Source organism: Colletotrichum jinshuiense, chromosome 6 (assembly GCF_051148585.1).
Source record: "Colletotrichum jinshuiense chromosome 6, complete sequence".
Classification (NCBI taxonomy): Eukaryota; Fungi; Ascomycota; class Sordariomycetes; order Glomerellales; family Glomerellaceae; genus Colletotrichum; species Colletotrichum jinshuiense.
In genome coordinates this window covers 2,477,515-2,499,111 of record NC_139313.1, presented here as the reverse complement: position 1 = coordinate 2,499,111, position 21,597 = coordinate 2,477,515, and the positions used below count along the sequence as shown (strand labels likewise).

Below are 21,597 nucleotides of genomic sequence, written 5' to 3'. Positions count from 1 at the left end.
CCCTTTGCATGCCTCTCACCCGGGTCGAGTTCACTTTCCCCAGCCTGTTGCTCTTCACCCGGAGCCAAAACTGTCGCAGCGCATGAGTGTCGATACAGTGCCTCGCTGCCAGAACTTTACAAGTCTAGGCGCAGAAGACGACTTGAGCAATAAGACTTAGATTACTATTCTAGCAGCATTCTTTCCTCTTTTACTTGGTTGGATCCAGTGCATGTTCCTTCATTACACTGCTCCACCACGAGGGGGGTGCCCTCTTGTCTGAGAGATACCTTGACAGCGTCCTCCTCCCTACTCGGCGCCGCCTCAACTCAGAGGTACATGGAAGCTTGGTTAGGCTCCCAGTCCAAAGCACAGTCATGTCCTCAATAAGCCACTGACGTCACACCAGCGGGCCCCATGTTTGTGCAGGGTCTTTTGTGTCCGAACGCTACGGCCGAGTCAGGTGGGCGGCCCACCTGCAGCTTTCAGATCGCGATCTGTCTCTGGCCTCCCGTTCTCCGATACCGACTGATGCGGCGTGTGGCAGTTTGTGGATTTTTGAACAGACGAATGCTGGATGGAGAGATGCTAGATGTACTATTTCTTCCAATCCGTCTCCCCTGCTGATGCGACAGACACGCCGTTAAGAAAGGCAAGTACCGCGGACAATCACTCAGACTACCACATCTGTCCCAGAAAGCCGGGAGACGTTGGAGGAGACCCTGGAAATAGTGCGAAAAATGGTGCGATACAGGGTTTATGGAAAATTGATAGAGCGGAGGCTGTGACTCGCTCTATGAGGGCTCTAGGAGACTACGCGGCGTGGCGACGAGACTTGTTTGGCGCGAGAGAGCGCAGCGCTGGCGGCCTGTTGTGGGGTTCAAATCAACGATACTGTGGCAATGGGGTGAAAGAGTCCATTCGTGAGAAAGGGAGCACAAACGACACAGGCGACCTGTCAACGTAGTGCCGGGTTCGAGCTGCGACGCCCTGTGGCTTGAGCCGCCGGAGCTTCAGCTCCTCAGCTTGCGCTCCCAACGTCGCAAAAGGATGATATAGGGTTTTCCACCGCCTCAGAGAGGTGGGGTAGTGTCCCAAAGAAGAAAACGACTGACTGCAGAGAAAGCAAGAAAGCAAGGAAATGGGCGGACGAGATGCGCAATCCGACATTAAAATCGACATCAGGTCGGGCCAGAACAGAAGGGAACAAGGGAAACCAGGCACAGCAGCAGGATGGGGCCGGCCCCAGGAACCGTCTTAGCATTGCCAGTGAGCGTTTGCATGTATGTACCTAATTATGAGGATACCTCATCAGAGGACGGAAGATCGATCGATGCATGGGGAATCACAAAATAAAAATATTAAAATAAACCCATAAAAACTGCCCAAGACGGAAGGGGGGGGCACTTGCCCACACGTTACCCACTCAACCCAACTGGTTATCATTGCCATCTAGTCGGGATCCAAGACCCTTCCCAGATTTTTTACCCCTTCTTCCCCTCCTCAATTCCATAGTCGTAGAGTATCTACGTGGTACATACGGGTGTGTGCGTGTGTTCCCGAAGAAAACATTGAGGCCCCAAGCCCAGGCCCGAGTCCACATCTCTCCCCCACCCCGGGGTACGTAGCCGCCCGCCGCGAAGACTCGGGGAGCTACCCTGGATAGCATGGGGGTTGGAACCAGGGGTTGGAACCAGGGGTGCACGTAACGGATGACCCAAAGTGTCGTGAGAGTGAAGTGAGAATGAGGTGTGGAAAGGTGATGAGGGGAGGGGTCAGCGGGGGCGAGGGTGTGCGTCGCGCGCGAGGGGGGACGCCTCGGCCGGACCCTCAATGCTGTGGCTCCGGCCTTTCCTGGACCCCTGCCTTCCCAAGGTGTCCCAGTCGTTTTTTAGTGTGACTAAACCTTGGACAGCTCGGTCGGGTACCTCAGCCCACGTACCTTTCGCGGCATCCTGGTAAGCGATGAAAGGTGCGCAATTCTCCTTTCCCATGCCCCATGCCCATACCCAATTCTCCTTCCCCCCCCAAACACTCCCATACACACATCCACTCATTCCGCATCTATCCTCTCATCCACCCATGCCGACCGGCCCTAGGATGCTCACTTCGATACTCTGCTTCGGCCCACCCCCCTCAACCCGCTGACCTCCCGAGCTTTCTCTCTGCAAGAAGCTCCTGGCTGGTATAATACTCTACTTGCGCCTCACCCTCCCGCGCCTCGTCTGCACCATCGCTTCTTCTCACCACCACCACCGCTGCCGCCAGCCTCAACCACCACTCCTCCACTCCCCAACCAAACCAACATACACCGGCACACATTGGCACACTGCATCGTCGTTTGTTGCATTGAATACCAGTCGGATCAGCTTTACTCACGGCATCCTTCTCTCCAACGCACTCACACCAGTCTGAGGACTAGGTTCAATTGAACTCATACAACTTATACCCTGTTGATATATGATCAACTTTAACAAAATGCATGCTCGAGACGCAACTGGCCGTCAGGTTTCCCTCCTGAACGACGAACCTTCCATGGAACCCATGCCTCAACGACTCAGCTACCGCACTGCAAGTCAAGTAATTTCACAGCCTTTCCACCCCGTGCCGCGGAGCAGCTCGTCTTCACCTCACACGCCAGAGCTTCTTCGCTCAGACTCGTACGACTCGAACGCAAGCAGCGATCCTCTCTCTCCTCTCACCCCAACCTCCTATGACCCTAGCCGAGTCAGCGCTTTCCCTGGTCAGCCAATGTACGATGAGTACGACCAGATGCCCTCAAAACGTCCCGCATACGCACCCAACAGCCGCGCGAATTCGTATGAGGAGGATAGCTCTGCAACATCGCCTTTGCCCGAACGGCCTGGCAAGAGGTATCCTTGCCGTTACCGCGACAGCCATGGGTGCGAGAAGACATTCACCACTTCCGGCCATGCGTCTCGGCATTCCAAGATCCACACAGCCGAGAAAGCGGTGCAGTGCACTTTTCACGGCTGCCAGAAGAAGTTCACCAGAGCAGACAACATGAAGCAGCACCTGGAGACACACTACAAGGATAAGGCACGCTCTTCGGCATCTACCAAGGTCGCCGCGCGATCTTCATTGGGTGGTCTCTCAACAACGGGCCGTCGATCTTCATCCGCCTCCGTCAGGGCCTCCACCAACAGCCGTGCCTCCCGCGACCAGCCAATGTGGGACGCAGAACCTTACGGATATCCTCCTGGTCAGGCACCACTCCCTTCTCCCGGCGTTACCACGAGCGCATGGGATATGCGCGGCTTGAACCTACCCCTCCTCAACCGTCCTTGCGCGGCGAGAACTCCCAGCAGTGGGCTTGACGCATTAGCCATGGCTGTTGCATGTCAAGAGGGCGCTTGAGGGGTCTTCTACCGGGGTCACATCAACCATGAATGCCCATGCCCTTCCATCTTTGTACAGTTTCAACACGTCATCGGATGAAGGGCTCTGTATGGTCTGGCCCTTCCGGTGACTTGCGTTTAATACCCCTTCGACTTGCCGGGGTCATTTGCTTCCTTCTGCAGGATTGACGAAGCAACGGAAGTACAGGGATGGCGTTTGAGCGTATTCGGCGGCACCTCTTTCAGCCGAAAATGATACCTATCACATTCCAAATTTCTCTCTTTTTCTACTATCTGGGTCTTGGAGATAGAAGGTCGCAAAGCATACGAATGGCGCACCTGCACATATACGTGGTGGGATCAAGGCAACAAAAATGGCGTTTATACTCGGGACTCTTATTGGATATTTACCTGTTTTGCAATGGTTAATTCGACATCCAGGGGCGGAATTGTTCTTAATTGGCGTTGGTTTCTCTCGCGGTTTGGTACACATACCCGAATCCTCGATTCAATCAGTACCGAGGGGCAGACGCATTATGCGATTTGTTTTTGTTTTTATGAGGAGAAGGCAACTCCGAACTGGACAAGGGGGAAAGGATACATATACGAGATTTGGGTCTTCCCTTGGAAAACATGGGTTGTTGGATGAGGATATTTGCACAATCATGTTTCGGGACAGACGGTCCTACGAATGGATGGACAGGGCCTGGAGGGGTGGACTGCATCGAAACGATGCTTGAGGGATATCGCGATATGATTCGAAAGAATAAGGTCGTTCACCGACTGCCGATATTAGACGTGTCCCACTTCACTCTTTTGGCCGGTTGCCGCTATGGCCCAACCGATTGAGACGAAAATATGAACAAAGTTATAAACAACTAATTCTCCCATCATCTGCGAAACCATGTGACTGATAAGAGTGACGTATTATTGTCTCAGTGTTGGCTGGGCTGTCTGGCTGCGGATAACAATCTTTGATCGAGCCCCACGCCCCAATGAATTCCAACGAGAACCCCATGCTGGTCGAATCGACGATTGAATATCCCATCGGAAATGCATGCTGATCAGCCTCTGGGAAAAAAGATTACAAAGAGCCAGACAGGAGGGAAAGGGGGCCGGAGGGCTGGCTGACTGGCTGGCAGATTTCTCCAATGGCGCTTGGCCCCTTGCTTTTGGGTGAGGGGAGGGAGCCAAGGTTGAGATCGAGATCTCTTTCCACTCTGAGAGGAGCCCCCTCCACTCTGTGGTGGTGGGGTGCCGTACATGGCGTTCACCACGGGGGGCCGACAGCCGAGCTGATGGAGAAAACCTGTCTCAGACCCGGAGGTGAGCGCCCGGCAACCTGGTGCTGGAATGGCCGATCGGCGCCCCGTTGCCTGGGCACAGCGAATCGCGACCCCGTCGCCGATGGAATGTCATCGATCGCCAGTCGCTCTTTCGTATACCCTGGATTGCGGCGCAAACGGTTATTCCCACGAGGCTTGAGGTATGCGCGTGTCTGATGTGAGAGTGGTTGGGGGGTGGTAGAGAGGAAGGGGGGGGGGGGGGGGGGGGGTGATGTGTGTAAGTGGTTTTAGAGTCGGGCGATTTTTGTATGTTTTCGTCTTTTATCGCTATATACATGGTCAGATTCCTGCCCCCTCCGGCACAGACAGCTATTGATTTGTCTCAGTTCAGCGCCGTTATTCCAGCACCTACGCCAGTGGCTTCTATGCCCTCTGCAGAAATCTGTGTGACCACCGACCTCCATCACGGTCCCTGGAGAAACCGGTTGTCACCCCTAGACACCAATTTGCTACTGCTGCCAGAGCTCCTCCTTCTCGGTGCATAGCCTCGCCATCTCGAATTGCTCGTCCGTCTTGCAGACTAAAGTGCGGCACTTCGCTCCGTTTTGGCCAACCTCCTGTACTGTCTCAACCATTTTCTTATTGTTCAGGTCGTCGTCAATGGTGAACCCCAGGCAGGCACATTGCTCGACGACCCGTTTACGCAGCTTATCGCTCTTCTCGCCGATGCCACCAGCGAACACCAACGCATCCACCTGGCCGTTGAGAGTGACAAAGTAAGAGCCGACAAATGCGCATATTCTGTCGACGAAGATATCGAAAGCGAGCTTGTGCGTGGGCTTCTCCGAGCTTGCAATGTCGCCAAAGTCGGTGGTCCCTGTAAGAGACTTCCACCCGCTTCGTTTGTTCAGGATCTCCTCAGCCTCAGTAAGGTGCAGTTTCGATGTTGAGTTCGGGGAGAGCTTGCCGACGTCACTTGCGTAATGAAAAACAAGACTGTCAAGTAGGATTAGTTGCCTGTCAAGGTAACGGCAGCTGAATAGAATAACTGACCTAGGATCTACGCTGCCGCTTCTTGTCGCTCCTGGCAAGCCTGCGACAGGGGTCAGGCCCATGCTGGTATCCCAACTATGGCCATTTCGTATGGCGCAAGCGCTTGCGCCGCTTCCCAAGTGCAGGGCGATGATATTCAGGTCTTTGGTGTCCTTGCCAAGAAATTCGGAAACGGACCGAGTGATGAAAGAGTAGCTGACGCCATGAAACCCGAACTTTCTCAAGTGGTTCTTTTTGGCGATTTCCTGGTTGATGGGGTACGTGCGAACGTGCTCGGGGATGGTAGAGTGGAACTGGGTATCGAAGCATGCAACATTGATAGCGTCGGGCAGCTGATCCACGCACGAATTGACGATCTCAAGGGCGGGGCCGTTATGCAGGGGCGCGAGATCGCTGAGCTCTTCAAGATGGTGATACGTATCTTGAGTAATCACTTGGGAGCAAGGATAATCACCTCCGTGTACGATGCGGTGGCAGGTCAGGGCAATATCGCTCTTTTGCTTGATCTGTGGCAGCTCCGGGTCATCAATGAGAGTGCGGAGGAGCACTTTGAAGGCATCGTCCTGGGTCGACACCTTGTCCTCGAGATCTTCGGACGTCTTGATCTCAACACCGCCGCGTGTGTACGAGACTTGGGCCGGTGGGGCCGTCAGACCACTGACGGCTGTCTCTGCGATCTGGCGGGGCGACTGTTTAGGTTCTGCGGAGTATACCGAGATCTTGACGGAGCTGGATCCCGAGTTGATGGCTAGAATAACCTTCATTATGATCAAGGTTGAATACGAAGCAGCTTATGTTGATGAGATTTTGATGCGGTATTCGGGGAGGACTGTTGGTAGTGGACGTGTGAAGCTTGTGCCGTTGAGAGTTCTCGAGGTTGCCTGATGTTTAGCTTTATATTCGGCCAAAGCTTTGAGCACCTGGCGAAGGCTTCTTAGCCCAAGCCAATGGAACAGGCAGTCGAATCTCGGTCCAACGCCGCTGGACAAATCAAGGTAGGTTAGCTGAGATCGACTGAGGTGACTCTGGGATGAGGGCAATCAGCAGATGTCCGCAGTGGGATGGTTTTGGGCGAAGTGGGGGGTGCACTTGGCACCATTCACTGGTTGCTCTGAAGCTGCAGCGTGAAGGTGTGGTGACGTTGATACCACTTTGGACCACTGACCACCCCCACCCTAACGGGTATCCAGCGCCGGAACCCCGCGCCGACCCTTGGAAAACGTGGTGGGTTCCTTATGGGTCCTGGGGCCTGTCAAACCTGTCATCCTATCCTGTCAGCGCCCGGACCTGGAACACAGAGCGGCGGCCGCGGCATCAGCCAAGCTCACACACCACTTTTGACGGCTGGCTGATGCACCAAACCAAGGCAAGTATCCTCGCGATCGCGGCTCCATGGTACCACAACCCACCGCCAGCTTTCCTGACCTAGCATACCGCTCGCTGACTGTTCGCTCGAATGCCTTTGAATGGGATGCCCATTCTCTACGACACTGGTCATGCATATGGTCGATCTTCCCTAACCTACCAGCCGTCGGCTAGGGACTATGCACAAGGCAGAACGACCCCTAAAACAGAGTGTCAGACGATAACCATCTGTCGCATCTTGCCGAGTGGTCGGTTCATAATTTGAGATTTCTTGGACTGAATCTTGTTTCCTTTCAGGGGGTCGAGTCCGACTCGTATGAATCTGGCGGTTCCACCACCGGCTGGAGGCCCCTAGAAATATCTGGTGATGGAAGTTCTGACATCTCTCCGGGTAGGATTTGTGGCGATGGAAGCTCAACATGGTGTGATGGAAAGGGTATGCCGTGGAACTCGCTGTCGGAACTGTGCGCCACGACCCAGCTTTCGAGGAACCTGCGATAATCTGTTGTTTGCATTATCAAATCAGCCTTCCAACCACGCTATCGGCGACGGGGATCGAAGAATCCTAGCCATCCGGAGTGCCCTAGGTTATTGACGGGGAAGTTGTCGTACCTTCACGCTTACTGAACTGAACACCTAAATATCGAATATCGAGGGTGCTAGAAGATGAGCCAGCCTCTGGGGTGGACTGCCCGCCCTGGGAGCCGGAACGAACGCGCGGGCGCATGCGATGCGAAAATGTGAACCGCGACCGAGAAGAATTGCCATTGTCTGGGGCGCTACTGCGCCGGCTTCCGCGTACCGCCAGGCGAACTTGACGATGCCGATCATCACGGTTACGGAGCTCGCCTTCAAAGTTGTGAATCTCGTATTCCCGATATTGGCGACCACCCGAGCGATTGGCGAGCACAGTCAACGAGTGGTACGTCGAGTAGCGATCCCGCCAGAGCTTCAGTCTTTGTACCAGGCCCATGCCTCTAATGTTGCCAAAGCCATCCGTTCTTCCGTGCACGTCGGACCATACAACATCAACATCGTAATAGTCGACTAGGTCCTTCCGGCGGACGTCTCCCTGGAATCGTATGGAACTCTCCACAGTGGTAAATTCATATTTGACTTCCATGAGATGATCGTGGATTACCATGCCTTCGCCAGTCGTATACCTAACCCGGTGCGGCTCGCGAAAACTGACATAGAGCTCAAGCTCACAAGGGTCCGTGTAGGGGCGATGACGTGCGTGGAGGGTGTGAGGAAAGATATCGGCGGGTACGTCGGACGGAACTAAATTGCGGTCAGACTCGTGCCGCTAGCTCGGATGAGAACTGGGAAACGAAGTACGGAAATGTTCTAGAAGCTCGCTCTGGTAGCTGCACTGCCAGAGCACGCGACGCTGTTCGGAGCCGACAACTTCCCAAGGACCAAGGTAGACGGTTCGCTCGTTGGGAGTGTTTTCAAAGAGGATTCTAGAGTACAGGCCGTGTTAGACAGTTAATATGTAGGTTTGGAGGCAACGAGTGGGAGAACCCAGGAGAGACGGGCAACAGAAGAGCAGCGGAAGGGAAGCAAGGGCAGGCGAGCAGATCGTACATGGTTGCTTGGTAGCCCGGAGGGCCGAGATCCAGAGGACGGAGCGAGGCATGAGGTGCCGAGGCTTCGGAGGTGAGGGCTGAGATAGTTGATGCGCCCGATGTCGGTGTCCAAGTTGAGTCAAGCGGGCTTGCGTATTGTTGACCGTAGGAGGGCGGACGGCCGAGAGAAGAAGAAGTAAAAGATGAGCCGGAGGAGGACGAGGCGGCCATGCTTGGAAGGCCTAGACCTATTTCTTGACTCTGACTTTGGTCACCAAATCAAGAAACCCTGCGGAAGGTTGCAAGGCCAATTATAACATGACATTGGCGGGTTAGGTATACGCTCGGTTCGTCTCGTCGGCGGTGTCGTGGGTAGGCAGGAATCTTGGTGCGAATGCATTCAAGCGGCGTTGCGTTCGCGTAGCCGCAAGGACGAGGGTGCCGATGGGGCCGTTACTCAGAAATCAATGCTGAGACGCTGTTGCTATCGGGGACTTGTTGCCTGGCGCGAGTATTGTAAAGGGTGGTGATGCGGGATGTGTTCGGGGGAGAGATGAGGAGGACCAAAGCACCTTGACGGATGGCAGGGCGGAATTTTGTGTGAGTCGTGGCGTCTCGCCGCGGCCCCGACGCCGATAATTCGCCTATCCGTCTCTCCGCAGGTTAGATGCCGTCGTGAGCTCGCGCAAGACTAGCAAGGCGCAGTGTGAGGCTGGACGCTGGAATGGGATTTTTTTTCACAACCACGCGGCATCGAAGGTCAAGCGAGAACATGGAGGGACCAAACCAACGGAGCGGGGTTACAATGTGGTGGTGGTAAATGGGCGGTAATGAGGGTGCGGAGTATCCATAAGGTCGCTGGGAATTCTCCAGCAGCGCCGAGCACTTTCGGGTGGTCCTAATGTACAATCCTCAAGGGTTCCCTTCTGGTACGGACGAGGGTCCGACTAGGTGTGCGTCCGACTGGTTGGAGGAAAGATACGTGTGGCGGTCAGGTAGGTGATTAGCGGAAAGGTAAGGCACGCGGGAGACACAACGTGCACTTGTCCGGCTAGTCTGGATCTGCAAGGATCGATATCGATCATAAGCGGCGTGTGACACTGGCGGGACAGCCCCCCGAGCAAGCTTTACCTTGGGCTGCTTGGTTTAGCTTATTTGCAAGGTGTCCTAGACCCCGAGGACTATCCGTTGTCGATATGGAATACATTACACGTGTATACAGCCCTTTCAGCCCGACCTACCTATCCAGTTACCTAGATGCGTCTCTCTCGGGCTCGCCGCCAACTTTAGCAACTCTCGCCCGACCTGAATACGCACTGCAGGCTACGTACGATCAACCGAACTAAGGCTAGGTCTAATTAGTTAAAGTCACCCGAATCAGCGCATTGGGTGAAATGGCAAGCAAGGATTAGTCCTGTTGAAGCATGGCCACCGAACCGCAGTGACAGCTTTCCTTCTTCGGCGGGGGTAGCGCGTGGGGAGACAGCCCGTTTGGGCACGTCCAGGCGGCAGCATACCAAAATAGCGATGGCAATTGGGGCAGGTTGCTGGAGGTCTTGTTCAGGAGCATGGGAGGATCATTGGGCTCAAGTCAACTCAGTGAGCTAGTTGCCTCCGCTCGGGTGGGTCTGGCCCAGTCACAACGAGTTGCAGATGATCATGTACACTCCGCGGCACGTTTTCTTGCTGCAACGCTCATCAAGTATCAAGTTGCAGAGAGTAACTTAGCGGTTGGTAATCTCGTCAAAGCCAACGTGCGTCCCAAAGAAAGCACACTCATGTGGGGTCACCCTGCAGGGCAGAAAAGGCCAACAGCCGATGCCATGGCTTAACCTTGTCCGCCGCCAATTGGTTGGGGCAGCCAATGACAGCGCCAGCCATGAGTGCATGCTCAAGCGACTGGTACTCCGGACTCGACATGCTTACCAGCTCCCTGTCAACCTGCACATCTGTTGCTGCTAGTGCTTTTATAGCCTGCTGGCTGGATACGCTCTCCCACGATGACTACTTGTTGCGGGCGCGAGAGGTTGAGACTTATGTAGGTGTTTGTCAACTGTCTGGTGACAGATTGGACTGGCACCACCAAGCTGTGCATCTTCAAATGGCGCTTGTTTGGCTGGAGTGAGGCTGCGAATCCTACCCGCCCGGACTGTTGGTCCTGATGCGCACAAAGCAGAGCCCGGTATCGCATCGCCTCCAGGTTCTCGATCAAAGATGTTGTTCATCGTGGTTAAGCAAAAACACCTCGACTCGTTGGCGAGTTCAGGGCATCTTGCGCAGTATATTTATCAGTCACCGTCGAGGCGGACAGCGGGTAGCATCCACGAGCAAGTATCACCAAAATGGACAAACCGGCTACGCCCAAGATCTATTTGTCTTGAATACCTCAATGAGCCTGTCGCCAGGGTTCGTTGGTCGATGTGGGGGGTTGCATTGTTGGAGAAGGGGCTAAGAGCAGCCCTCCTGTCTCCCAGCTGGGCTGTGCACTAATTACCTTCGCTCAGCTCAATTGAGTATTTGGCGTCCAATATTAATCAGGCGAAGGGGAGGTGCGGGAATCTCAATCCAGAGAGATGGTAGGGGATAAGCCAACATTTTCTGGCCATTCTGCACTTGGCAGGCCTTGACTGCTTTTAGCGTCCTTTCCGCGCATCTGCTTGTTCAAACTTTGCCTTAACTGACCTTGAATTTCCTTTTCGCCTGCCTTTCCTTGCTTGGTTATCGTCTCCCGTCCTCCTGTCCGATTTCTTCCCGTGGCATCAACCTCCGTCGTGTCCGTCTCTCGTTGATAACCACAACCAACCCACACACCGATTGCCCAATGGTCTCTCTCAATTGCGACTAACGTACCCTTGGAAACGGGTCCCGGCTGACCACGGCCCATTTGCCCACCTCATCCAACTACCCGACCTCCTCCTCTGCATCTTACGCATACTGCCCACTCGCTGTCCTGCCGTATCGTGCAATATTGTAAGGCATCGCTGGTCAGGGCCCATGTGGGTTGCATCCCCTGTCTTTCCCCGTTTCGCCATTCTCACTCGACGAAGTGTCTCACGCAGTTTCTCGTTCAGTGATTAAGTCGAGTCTGAGGCAGCTGAGCCGGAGCCATGTCGGCTCTGCCCGACCCTCTGGTAAGGAGGAATCGCGGCTTTCTGGGTAGTGACAGCTCCGCTTTGTCCGCCCGAGATCTTCAGGTACGTCAATCTCTGTTCCGTCAATGTCTCCAACTTTGTCTCGAGTCAATGCTCCGCTCTGTACGCCACGCTCCGCATCTAGTGAGCCGCATCTTGGACCTCATCCCGGCTTTGACCCTAAGTCCTTTCATCCTGTTGCCTTATTTTGCTTGCCTATAGCACCGCCCGGCATATGGTTTCACCGGCTCACTGCTTCTCCAGGACCGCCGCCAGCTGCGTTATGAACTTGACCTCAACTCATGGAACCTTCGGATCTGGGGCGTGGCCGCCTCGGGCTTTCTGACAGACTCGTATGCCCTCGACCTCGTTACAGTCAACTCGTTACTGTATTCGTAATTGGCTGACCTTGTTACGATAGTTATAATCTCTTTTCCACCAATGTTATTCTCGCATCTATTGCCTTTGTGTACTGGCCTTCACCGGGTGCGAGATGGCAAGGGCTGCTCATCAACTTCTTCACTCTCTTGGGCTCTGTGATAGGCCAATTGCTCTTTGGATTTCTTGCCGATTTTTATGGACGAACGCGTCTCTACGGCATCGAGCTCGTACTCGTCATTGTGTCGACCATTGGCGTGGCTACTAGCAGCTATGGCTTCGACGATATGAGCTTTTTGGGGCTCTTTATATGGGTACGCTATCACTCTTAATCTCGTCTTGCTACCCCTACCTTTGGCATTATGAATCAAACTAACCCGTGCGGGCTCAACAGTGGCGCTTCGTAATGGGTATTGGTAAGTCGCTGCTCCCAGACGTATTTCTCGTTACTAGGGGTATCAATTAACACAGCAGCACAGGAATCGGTGCCGAATACCCCCTTAGCGCGGTCATCACCTCGGAGTGGTCAAGCACTCAATCGCGAGGCACCATGATCTCTTCCGTAAGCTGGTTACCGTTCTCGGGTCGTAGCCCCTGTTCAAAGGTTAACAAGACCTACTTTGACCATAGACATTTATGATGCAGCCCATCGGCCAGGCTCTCGCCCAGCTAGTAGGTCTTTGGGTACTTCTCGGCCGTGAAAACAGTGAAGGACTTCAGGCCATGCAATGTGGCCTCGACATGAAATTCGACAGAGAATGTCGTCGCACTGTAGATGGCATCTGGCGCATTGTCATCGGGTCCGGCGCCGTACCCGCTCTTCTAGCCATTATATTTCGATTCTTCTTGTTTGACTGTGGACTGTATAGTCTTGAGGTCAGGAACAAACCTGGTATAGCCCTGAGAAACACACAAAGGGTCTATGGGGCACCTCCTGGCGCAACGACGGGGTTTCCCATGACCGCCCCCGATGGAGTGCATACCACCAACTCACAGCAGCCTATGCCCATCCAATTTTCCAAGGGGGATTTGTACAAGTATTTCATTGAGGATGGCAACTGGTACTATTTGCTGGGTGAGTTTAATATCCTGTTATCCTCCGTTTGCGGTTCCTCGAAGCTGGTGGCCTGCTACCATCACACAACGGTAGATGGTCATGATGTTAACCACCCCTCAGGCACCGCTGCAACATGGTTTTTTCTTGATGTGAGCTTCTACGGTCTCAGTTTAGACAACAGAGGCACATTGTCCGACATGTGGGCAACTACTGGACCGACGCCCATTGACGACAGGCTGCCATGCTGGAACTCCAAGTTCCCCGACGGAAATGCAACCGCACGCTTGTGGAATCAGACCGGCCTCCTCCCCGTCTGGCAGACAGACGCAACTCTACCCTGCAACACTATTTACGATGTACTCCTAGAGCAGGCGAAACAGTACTTGCTAACCGTATCAATTGCTTCCATCGCTGGCAGCGCTTGTTTTGTTATGGCAGCCAACCGCATCCCTCGTAGGCAGTGGCTGACTGTCTCCTTTTTCGTTCTGGCAGTGTTATTTGTCATCACAGGCTGTGTGTATTATGGCGTCAACCGAACCTCCGGAGCCCCGGCAACAGTCGTTTTCGTAGCGTTGTGTCATTTCATGTTCAACTTTGGTAAGTCAACACCGCAGTCCTCACACAACATTACGGGGCGTGCAATAACGATATACCAGGTGCAAACACCTTGACCTTCATGATCCCAGCCGAGATCTTCCCAACATGCTACCGCTGTACATGTCACGGCATCTCCGCCGCCGCCGGAAAGCTCGGAAGTATCGTGGCCCTCCTCGTCGTGTACGGCATCAACTCGTCCTACACCGCTGCCAACCGCCAAGGGCTTATCTTCCTTCTCTTTGGCTCGTTCGTAGCCGTTGGCGCCATTTTCTCCTGGGCATATCTGCCCGACTCGCAGCGGTGGGTGGTGGATGAGGACGGTCATCGCGTATTGGAACAGAAGACTCTTGAGGAGCTGGGCGAGGGGCGTGAGAGGGCGAGGCAGCTGGGAGAGGTCACCACCGTCAAGGAAAAATGGCACGGGTTGAAACGAAGAAGGGCATCGCCGGAGCCGTCACCAGCCACGGACCCCTGATTTATTAGTGCAAAAAGGCAGGCGGCTGTGGGCGCGGCGCAATGCTGAGCTTAAATTTGTTGGATTGTATAGCGAAGGGGGTGGATACCCGTTTGTTTATTTATTTCGATAAAATGTACATGCCTTTTAATCTGCTCAGCTTCACTGATCCACACCGCATTTGTCCACGTCTTTTCAGCAATACCAAACCGAAGTATGCCGAAGGAGGCGATCAGAGACCGATATGACCGTCCGGATCGAGGGAAACCTGTAACAGTTCAACGGTATCGATATACACGTCCTTGCCGCTCGTCGTAGCTCGGACATGCGTGTTGTTTTCAAGGGCATCGAGCCACTTGGCCCATCGCAGCCCCGGCGCCGGCGCAGTCCAGCCGCGCAGAGGTTGCAATATGCGGGAGAGGCGTATGGCGAAGGGAGCAAAGTGGATGTCGACGAGGGATAGACTGCTGCCGAGGAAGAACGGACCCTGTTGCATTCAGGGCCATGGTCAGCAAAGCTCTGCTTTTTTCTTCCTTCTTCTTGGATATGGCGAAGGGAATCCGTGGGAGGAGGGGTATCGTACTTGTTCATCGGCGGCGAGGACCAGGTCTTTGATGGCCTCTTGGAGTTTCTCGATGTGCTGCGCTTGCTGTGCGGGGTCGGGGTTACGGAGGAGGCGGTAGAAAGCCGGTACGAGGCGGGAGTTTATCTGTGTGAAATTGTGTCAACGTCGGCGATTCGCTTCTCCTTGGGCAGAGAAAGCCAGCGGGCAGGAGAGGAGCGACAAACATGGTCTATCCACAGTCGGCAGTTCGCGCGGAGCTTGGTATCTGTTGGGAAGAGCGGTATGGTCCTATCCATATCCTCGAGCTGTTCCACGCACGCAGACACATTAGATGGTCAGCCGAGACTCCATTTTCCCATTTTCTTTTTGCTTTCTTTTCGAGCTGTCGACGGGAGAGGGGGCTCACGTATTCTAGTACCACGGCGCTCTCTGCGCAAGCCCAGTCCCCCTGCCGGATGGCGGGCACTGTGCCCCTAGGGTTGGCCTCTAGCAGCTGCTGTGATGCTTGCGTCTTGTATGGATCCTCTTCACAGTATTGGTATGGCAGCCCCTTGGCCTCAAGCGCGATCCAGACGCGCTGGGAGAAGGGACTGGTGATGTCCAGAGTTAGTAAGTGTCGATGCTGAAAGCCCTCGAGCCGGGGAGCACAGACCAGTAACATGCCGAATAAAGCTTCGTATCGCTTTCCTTTTCGTGTTTCTTGATCGTCCAATGGGCTCGACCCGTCGCCTTTCTCGGTCCGTCAATCTGTAACTTCTCACGGTGTCAGCACGCAGAGACTTGTCGATGTGACCGCTTCCCTTCTTCCTACCTTGGACACTTCGTGGGTTTTCTTGGCAAGATACCGCTGGATGCTGTTCTTCTTGACCTCGTCGCTCTTTCCGAGCGTGTGCTGATGCGGCCCGGGGATGCCGCTGATGCTGATGTGCCCATTCACCCTCTGAATCGTCCAGAACTTCTGGCCCGGCGCGGGGAGGTTGTGCAGCGTGGCGGGCAGGACGCGGAGTTCCTTCTCGCCCGCAGGAGCGAGGACGGTGTGGGCGCCGTTGAGGGCCTGGGCGCCATTGAGGGGCACAAAGGTGCCGTCGTCCAGGTCGTGGAGCGTCGCCCCGGGAAAGTACTCTGTGATCTTGATCTTGACGTCGCAGAGGTTGAGCTTGCGCGATACGCGGTTGCGCCGCTTCTTGGTTGGGTCGTCCGACTTTTTGGTGCCAGGGGGCCGGCCCTTGAGCCGGCAGTCCCAGTAGTGCGAGATGAAGGGCTTCTTCTTGTAGGTCTGTGTCGACCTGTGGGAGTAGACGTTGTCCACGTGTGGGAAGTAGGCCTCGAACCTGGATGTATGCGTCAGCACGTGTAGACATGCCGGGCGAGCCTGCTGTTAGAGCCGGCAGTTGCCTGGTTTTTTCTTATGTTTTTCTTCTTGGAAAACCCACTGCTCGTTCGTAAGGATAATGAGACCGTCTGCATCGAACAGCTTTTGACGCCACTCCTCGAGATTCGGGGGGTCTATGACCCATTTGCTGCTAAGAAGACTGCCATGAGGCCGCCAGCCGGGGGCGGTGGTGCCGTCGATGGGAACGAAACCACTAGGCCCGACAAGCGACTCCTCTGCTCCAACGGGATTCCCGTCGGGGATTGCAGGCCCCGGAGTCAAGATGCCGAACTGACCGTGCTGATCCGGCGTCGGTATGATCTGGTTGTAGCTGGGCTGCTGCGCGTGAGCCGACTGGCCCATTGGCCCGAGAGGCCCGGCAACGCCCGGTGCGACGACATGCTGCTGCTGCTGCTGCTGTTCGTTTTGCTCGTCACCGGTAGACGGCATATGCATGTCTTGCGCCCTTGACAGGTCCGGATGAAAGACCGGCCCCGGGGCGTCCATGCCGGACACGTCGATCGAAGAATCGGGGTTTGGTACCGGGGCCGGGACGGAAGTGGGTTGCGGCAGCGGCAACGACAGTGGCGGCCTGCGGCGGAGGCTGCTGCTGTTGAGCGGGGTGGGGGCCGTGCGGGGAGAAGGCCGCGCTGCAACTACCTGGATGCAAGCCAAAGGGCGAGGCCAAAGCTGGCATTTGCATTCGGGTTTAGTTTGAGATTGTGTTGCTGCTTTAATGTGCGGTGCATTCCATGGCCGCTGACAGTGCTCTCAGCAGGGCGCAAAAGTGGATGGAGAGTGCTGATGGACGTTGGGCGGCTTGGCAACCAGCAGCGGGGCCCGCAAGGCGGCAACTTGTGCACGGGCCAATCAGTGAGAAGCCTGGTCTGTTCACTGTGGTACGTACCGTGAACCGTAGGACCTAACTGAACCGGCACTAGAATCCGTGGACGGATGGACATCAGTCGAAAGCACCGCTTGCGACAGCTACTCAATCCCTATAGGCGACAGCATTGCAGCCAGAGATCAAAGCGGTTTCGTTCATGAGAGTCGTGTGGTTTATTCATAAGCTCCTTGGTAATTATTTAAGCCTCCCTCACACATCAACCCGTAGGTTGTTGACCGGCTCCGTGTTGTACACAACCAAGGCCTTCGAGCGTCAGTTGAAAAATAACAATGAAAAAAGAAGGGAAAAAATCCTCGTCTCTCGAATTCGAAGACGGGATCTCACCCACACCAGATGGCTCGCCGGCCGCCGGTTCCAAACTCCGTGGCTCGACCGATCTTTATCTAAACTAGTTTGTCGCATCCCATGAAGTAAGATCCATAGCGTCCATAGGCCCCATATTCATCAGTGATCGCAGCACCCCTTCAGCTACAGGCGTCATGCTTGTCTGTCCTTGTAAGTCGCCCCATCCATTGTGTGGCATGCCAAAGTCGGCCCCCGGTGTATCTGGCATCGAAAATCTCTGGTTCGGTGTCAACCCGGTGCGGATGCCGAATGCGCTTGCGTCGTTGAAGAAATTCGCATTCCCGTCCGCACTGCCCCGAGGATCCATGTTCTGCTGTGCCGTCACGGGGCTGGCGTCAAACGAGTTCCTGCCAGACCCATGTAGACCACCTGGTGCCATGTTCACTCGTTGCTCTGACGCTGAGCTGGAATTCGGCGTCGGTCGATTGGACTGGTCGCCATCAGGCGATCCAGACATGTTGTTGTCGCCGCTGCTTTCGCTTTGCCCGAACCCCGTCATGCGTCCGCTACTTGACCCAGACTTGTCGTAGAGGGATCCGGAACTCGGCGTCAATGCGTTCCCATGTAATGGGAGACTGTGTGTGTTATTCGTGCCGTAGGGAATGGGTTGTTCCGCAGAAAGCCAGCCCTGGCCCCCGAAGCCTGTCGAAGCAGAATTCGGGTCGGCTTCACCACTTTGCTCCGGCTCCACGATACTTGGTGCCGCAGCGGCATTTCCATCATCTTCCACAGTCTTCATGAAGTGGCATTCGTTGCGATAGGACATGATGCCCTGTACACCCTCCGGGTCATCACATACGGGACCCTTGGACCCGCCATTATTGGAACCCGGCTACAACTTGGTTAGACAAGGGCAAACCAGTTTGAGGGCGAAAACTTACACTGTCACCACTGCGAGGGAATGCCGTCTTTAGCTTTGGTATCCTGATCGCAAGAGCCTCCAGGTCGACATCCAACTGTACGAGGAATGATTCTGTGAGGGGGTTTCGTTTCTTGAGCGCGTTCATGGCGGAAAGAAGAAACCTAAGAGAATCGGCTGTCTGGCTGTCTTCTGGACGGCTCTTGAGATACTGAACAAACACTCTTGCCGCGACATATAGGCAGAAAGAGATGAACGGGTTCATCTAGAAACGTGTTAGTAGACATAGGAATGTGATCCACTCGCCAAACATACCGCTGAAAGGTCCATGTGCGAGATCATCTTCATGATGCTCGCGATCTCATTGGCCGCCGTAATACACCGGACCTTGCTTTCGGCACTGACTGACGATGGAAGCCTGTTCTTATCGGCCTTGAAAATAGCAGCTTGATGGAGACATATTGTCGACGTGTGTATGCTCATGTTGGTGAAGACAATGTTGGGGTTGCCGAGACCAATGGGCAACTTGAGGTGAGATGGCAGACAGAGAGAAGTGTTGAGCAGTATGTTATCCATGTTGCGGTGTCGTTTCCAGAACTCGCCGTTGAGGTCATGGTCTCTATCGTCGACGTCGGGCCGATGTAGGTGAATCAGATTACGTCCAAAGAGGCATGCCATTAGTACGATGCCTCCAAAGGAGGAGAGCTTGGCTGCCCCAGAGGGGCTCATGCAATCTTGCAGAGATTGTGTTTGCTCAGGGCGGCTCATGTCGAATGCCTCCTCTGAGGATGGCAGGTTAGTCATGATGTCCCTTTCATCAACCGTCATTGGCCATCCGGTACCGATGCTCGCATAGCGGTCTTCGCAGAAAGCCATCCAAAAGGTACGTCGCCTTTCCTCGCGCTCGGTCCAGTCTCTCGGCGGGGGAAGACACTGCTTAACATCCAAACTAGATCCGTCGAGTCGATGTAAACCAATCCTGACGACTTATTAGCTGTGCCCAGAAGCAGCCAACACACCACGATAGTGAACTTACATCTGACACAGGCGCACAGCAGAACCCGTGCTCATCCAAGCTCGTGGAAAATACATCATTTTGAACTCGTAAGACGCCAATAACACATGTGTCTGAGCATGAGCGACTGATATCATGTGCTCACCATAGCCTTTGATGTAGTCTGCTTCGACGTATTTGCGAGCTCTTTGGTAAAAGAGATCCTTGAGGTCGAGGTATTTCTCCGTGATTGAGCACGCCAAGGTCCACATGGCGTATCTGAGTGCAACTGGTGGCCGCTGATTTGGGGCCCTGAGAACCGTGTCAGTGTGCTTGTTCTTGATAAAAGCCGCCGCCGCATACGAGTTCGGAAGCAGGGGGGCCATACAAGTTCATAGCTGCTAGATATCTGTACTTGTGAATCATAGGCACTGAAGGGTGAATCTTTTCGAAGAAGATTTGATGGCTGAGACATGCATGTTAGTACAAGTGCATTGGAACAGCAAGTGCGCAATACTGACAGTTCGTCAATGGTCTCTTGAGGGGGAAGAGGCTCCTCGAGGCCTAATCCAATCATTTCCCAGGTGAAGTTGCTTCCGACGTTATTCATGCCCATTGCTATGTTGGAGTTGAAGTTGAAATCGTCCATTGGGGGCGCAGCCACATTCTGGGTCTGCGGTGATTCGCCATTGAACCGCCATCGGTCCACGTCGTGGTCGGCAGCCAGGCCGATCGATGGGTTAGCAACGTTGAAATTGGCCGTGGCAGCGGCATGTTGATTGCGGTTCGGAGCAGTGGTATCTAGGACGTGAGGTATGGCCCTGGAGGGGTCGGCGGGTGCCGTAGGGGGGTCCTGAGTCTTGAGAAGGGTCTCGACTTGTTCTACGAAGGGGGCGCGCAAACACGATCAGTCAGTCAAAGAGCACGAGGAAGAGAAAGGTAGGCGGGTGCAAGAGTGAAGTGAAAATGGGCAAAGTAGAGAAGAGCAGGGTGGAAGTGCTCACTCAGTCGTTCCTCTAGAGCCTTGACGTATCCCCGCTTAGGACCGCTTTTCCTACGAACTTCATCGTAGGCGCAAGAATGGCCTAGCCTGGCGCAGGTGCTACAACTCGGTCTAACACCGTCGCACTTCAACTTGCGCTTTCGGCAGATCATGCATGCCAGGCGCTTCGGTTTGGGAACATTGGTGTTGTCGGTGGCCGCTTCCCTACCGTTGGAGTCGGCGCCTGGACTTCGCGGGCGTTTGTGGGAGCTGGCATTGTTGGTGTCTGGCGGTGTCGGCGTACTCGACGACATGACGAGATGAGGACGGGTGGGATGCGCCGTAGTGGTTTGGGATATGGGTTCCAAGTTTGCAGTCAGGGATAGTTAACAAATCTGTCGGGCGTGGCGAGAGATAACAAGCTATCTGATTATCGGAGAGACAGCCGAAAGCCTCTTTGGGTTGGACTGCGGGAAGCGTCGCGGCGCGCAATTACAACCGTTGCTTACGGGAGGGGTTGCTCGGCGTCGCACGGAGCGTTGAACGTCATGCGATGCTTCGGAATCCGCTGGTCGAGAGGAGGGCCGTTGAGATGGGATTTCGCAAGCGACGCCAAGTCGAGCAGAAAATGCATCAGCAGGTGGCAGTGAAAGGTAGAAAGGGCGAGGGACGGGGACAAGAAACGGGGAATCGGTCGGGCGGTGGAGGGTGATGGAGAGAGAGAATCGAGAGGACGCAATGCAGTGTGCAGTGCAGCGCAGATTGAACATGAGAGAGTGGCAGCGGCATAGCCTGGCCGCCATTCCCTTTTCAGGTGAGATTACGATTAGTAACAAAGTACCGGCATGGGTGCCCCAGCGTGCACTGCGGCAGATATCTGCGTAAAAGGTACAAATGGCACCGTTTACTGGGGCAAGGTACCTCGCCTGGAGAATGTAGTGTATGTATTCTGTAAGGCGCGCAGGCGACAGAAGGACCCTGCCTTTTCTTGCCTTAAGCGAGGGGTCAGGTAGCATCACACTGGATGGGGGTAGACTGGGCTCATGGACTTTTGGCCTGGATCACTGTTTTTAGCGTGGCCTGAGTGGGCTGTCGGAATCGTTCAAGAGCCCGTCACGGGTTGCAAGTCCACACCTCAACAACTTTCGCCCGCAGTTCGTAGCTTTGGCTCTGATACACTCTCGGTACGTATTTAGGTAAAAGGTTATCAGCCAAGCATGCATTGCCTTGACTAGGGCACACTACGGAGTATTACCCAAGAAATGAGCCACCTTGAAAGTTGGGGACAATTATGCTTCCCTCAAATAACAAGCCTTTTACCAAACTCTATATTCAATCAAGAAATA

The 21,597-nt window shown here is 54.5% G+C and overlaps 6 protein-coding genes across 6 annotated transcripts; 2 read left to right on the top strand and 4 right to left on the bottom strand.

Moving 5' to 3' along the window:
* Nucleotides 1-2,457: 2,457 nt before the first annotated feature.
* On the top strand, nt 2,458-3,357 carry EsH8_VI_000633 (uncharacterized protein; the record flags this gene model as incomplete). The annotated part of the gene is made up of 1 exon (XM_083271886.1): nt 2,458-3,357. The coding sequence occupies one exon, from the start codon at nt 2,458-2,460 to the stop codon at nt 3,355-3,357; it is 900 nt and encodes a 299-aa protein (XP_083127060.1).
* A 1,776-nt stretch (nt 3,358-5,133) lies between these two features.
* On the bottom strand, nt 5,134-6,441 carry EsH8_VI_000632 (uncharacterized protein; the record flags this gene model as incomplete). Its single annotated transcript, XM_083271885.1, has 1 exon — nt 5,134-6,441. One exon carries the CDS (start codon nt 6,439-6,441, stop codon nt 5,134-5,136), a length of 1,308 nt encoding a protein of 435 aa, XP_083127059.1.
* Nucleotides 6,442-7,335: 894 nt separating this feature from the next.
* Nucleotides 7,336-8,841, bottom strand: EsH8_VI_000631 (uncharacterized protein; the record flags this gene model as incomplete). The annotated part of the gene is made up of 4 exons (XM_083271884.1): nt 7,336-7,544; nt 7,655-8,323; nt 8,381-8,505; nt 8,630-8,841. 4 exons carry the CDS (start codon nt 8,839-8,841, stop codon nt 7,336-7,338), a joined length of 1,215 nt encoding a protein of 404 aa, XP_083127058.1.
* Nucleotides 8,842-11,717: 2,876 nt separating this feature from the next.
* Nucleotides 11,718-14,248, top strand: EsH8_VI_000630 (major facilitator superfamily domain-containing protein; the record flags this gene model as incomplete). The annotated part of the gene is made up of 8 exons (XM_083271883.1): nt 11,718-11,804; nt 12,006-12,094; nt 12,163-12,433; nt 12,514-12,535; nt 12,599-12,681; nt 12,750-13,194; nt 13,297-13,773; nt 13,833-14,248. The coding sequence occupies 8 exons, from the start codon at nt 11,718-11,720 to the stop codon at nt 14,246-14,248; spliced, it is 1,890 nt and encodes a 629-aa protein (XP_083127057.1).
* Nucleotides 14,249-14,459: 211 nt separating this feature from the next.
* Nucleotides 14,460-16,671, bottom strand: EsH8_VI_000629 (glutathione S-transferase family protein; the record flags this gene model as incomplete). Its single annotated transcript, XM_083271882.1, has 7 exons — nt 14,460-14,714; nt 14,811-14,936; nt 15,017-15,097; nt 15,199-15,382; nt 15,445-15,545; nt 15,604-16,123; nt 16,226-16,671. The coding sequence occupies 7 exons, from the start codon at nt 16,669-16,671 to the stop codon at nt 14,460-14,462; spliced, it is 1,713 nt and encodes a 570-aa protein (XP_083127056.1).
* Nucleotides 16,672-17,459: 788 nt separating this feature from the next.
* EsH8_VI_000628 (transcription factor domain-containing protein) lies at nt 17,460-20,565 on the bottom strand (the record flags this gene model as incomplete). Its single annotated transcript, XM_083271881.1, has 7 exons — nt 17,460-18,248; nt 18,298-18,540; nt 18,591-19,254; nt 19,312-19,581; nt 19,658-19,735; nt 19,791-20,151; nt 20,274-20,565. The coding sequence occupies 7 exons, from the start codon at nt 20,563-20,565 to the stop codon at nt 17,460-17,462; spliced, it is 2,697 nt and encodes an 898-aa protein (XP_083127055.1).
* Between the last annotated feature and the right edge of the window lie 1,032 nt (nt 20,566-21,597).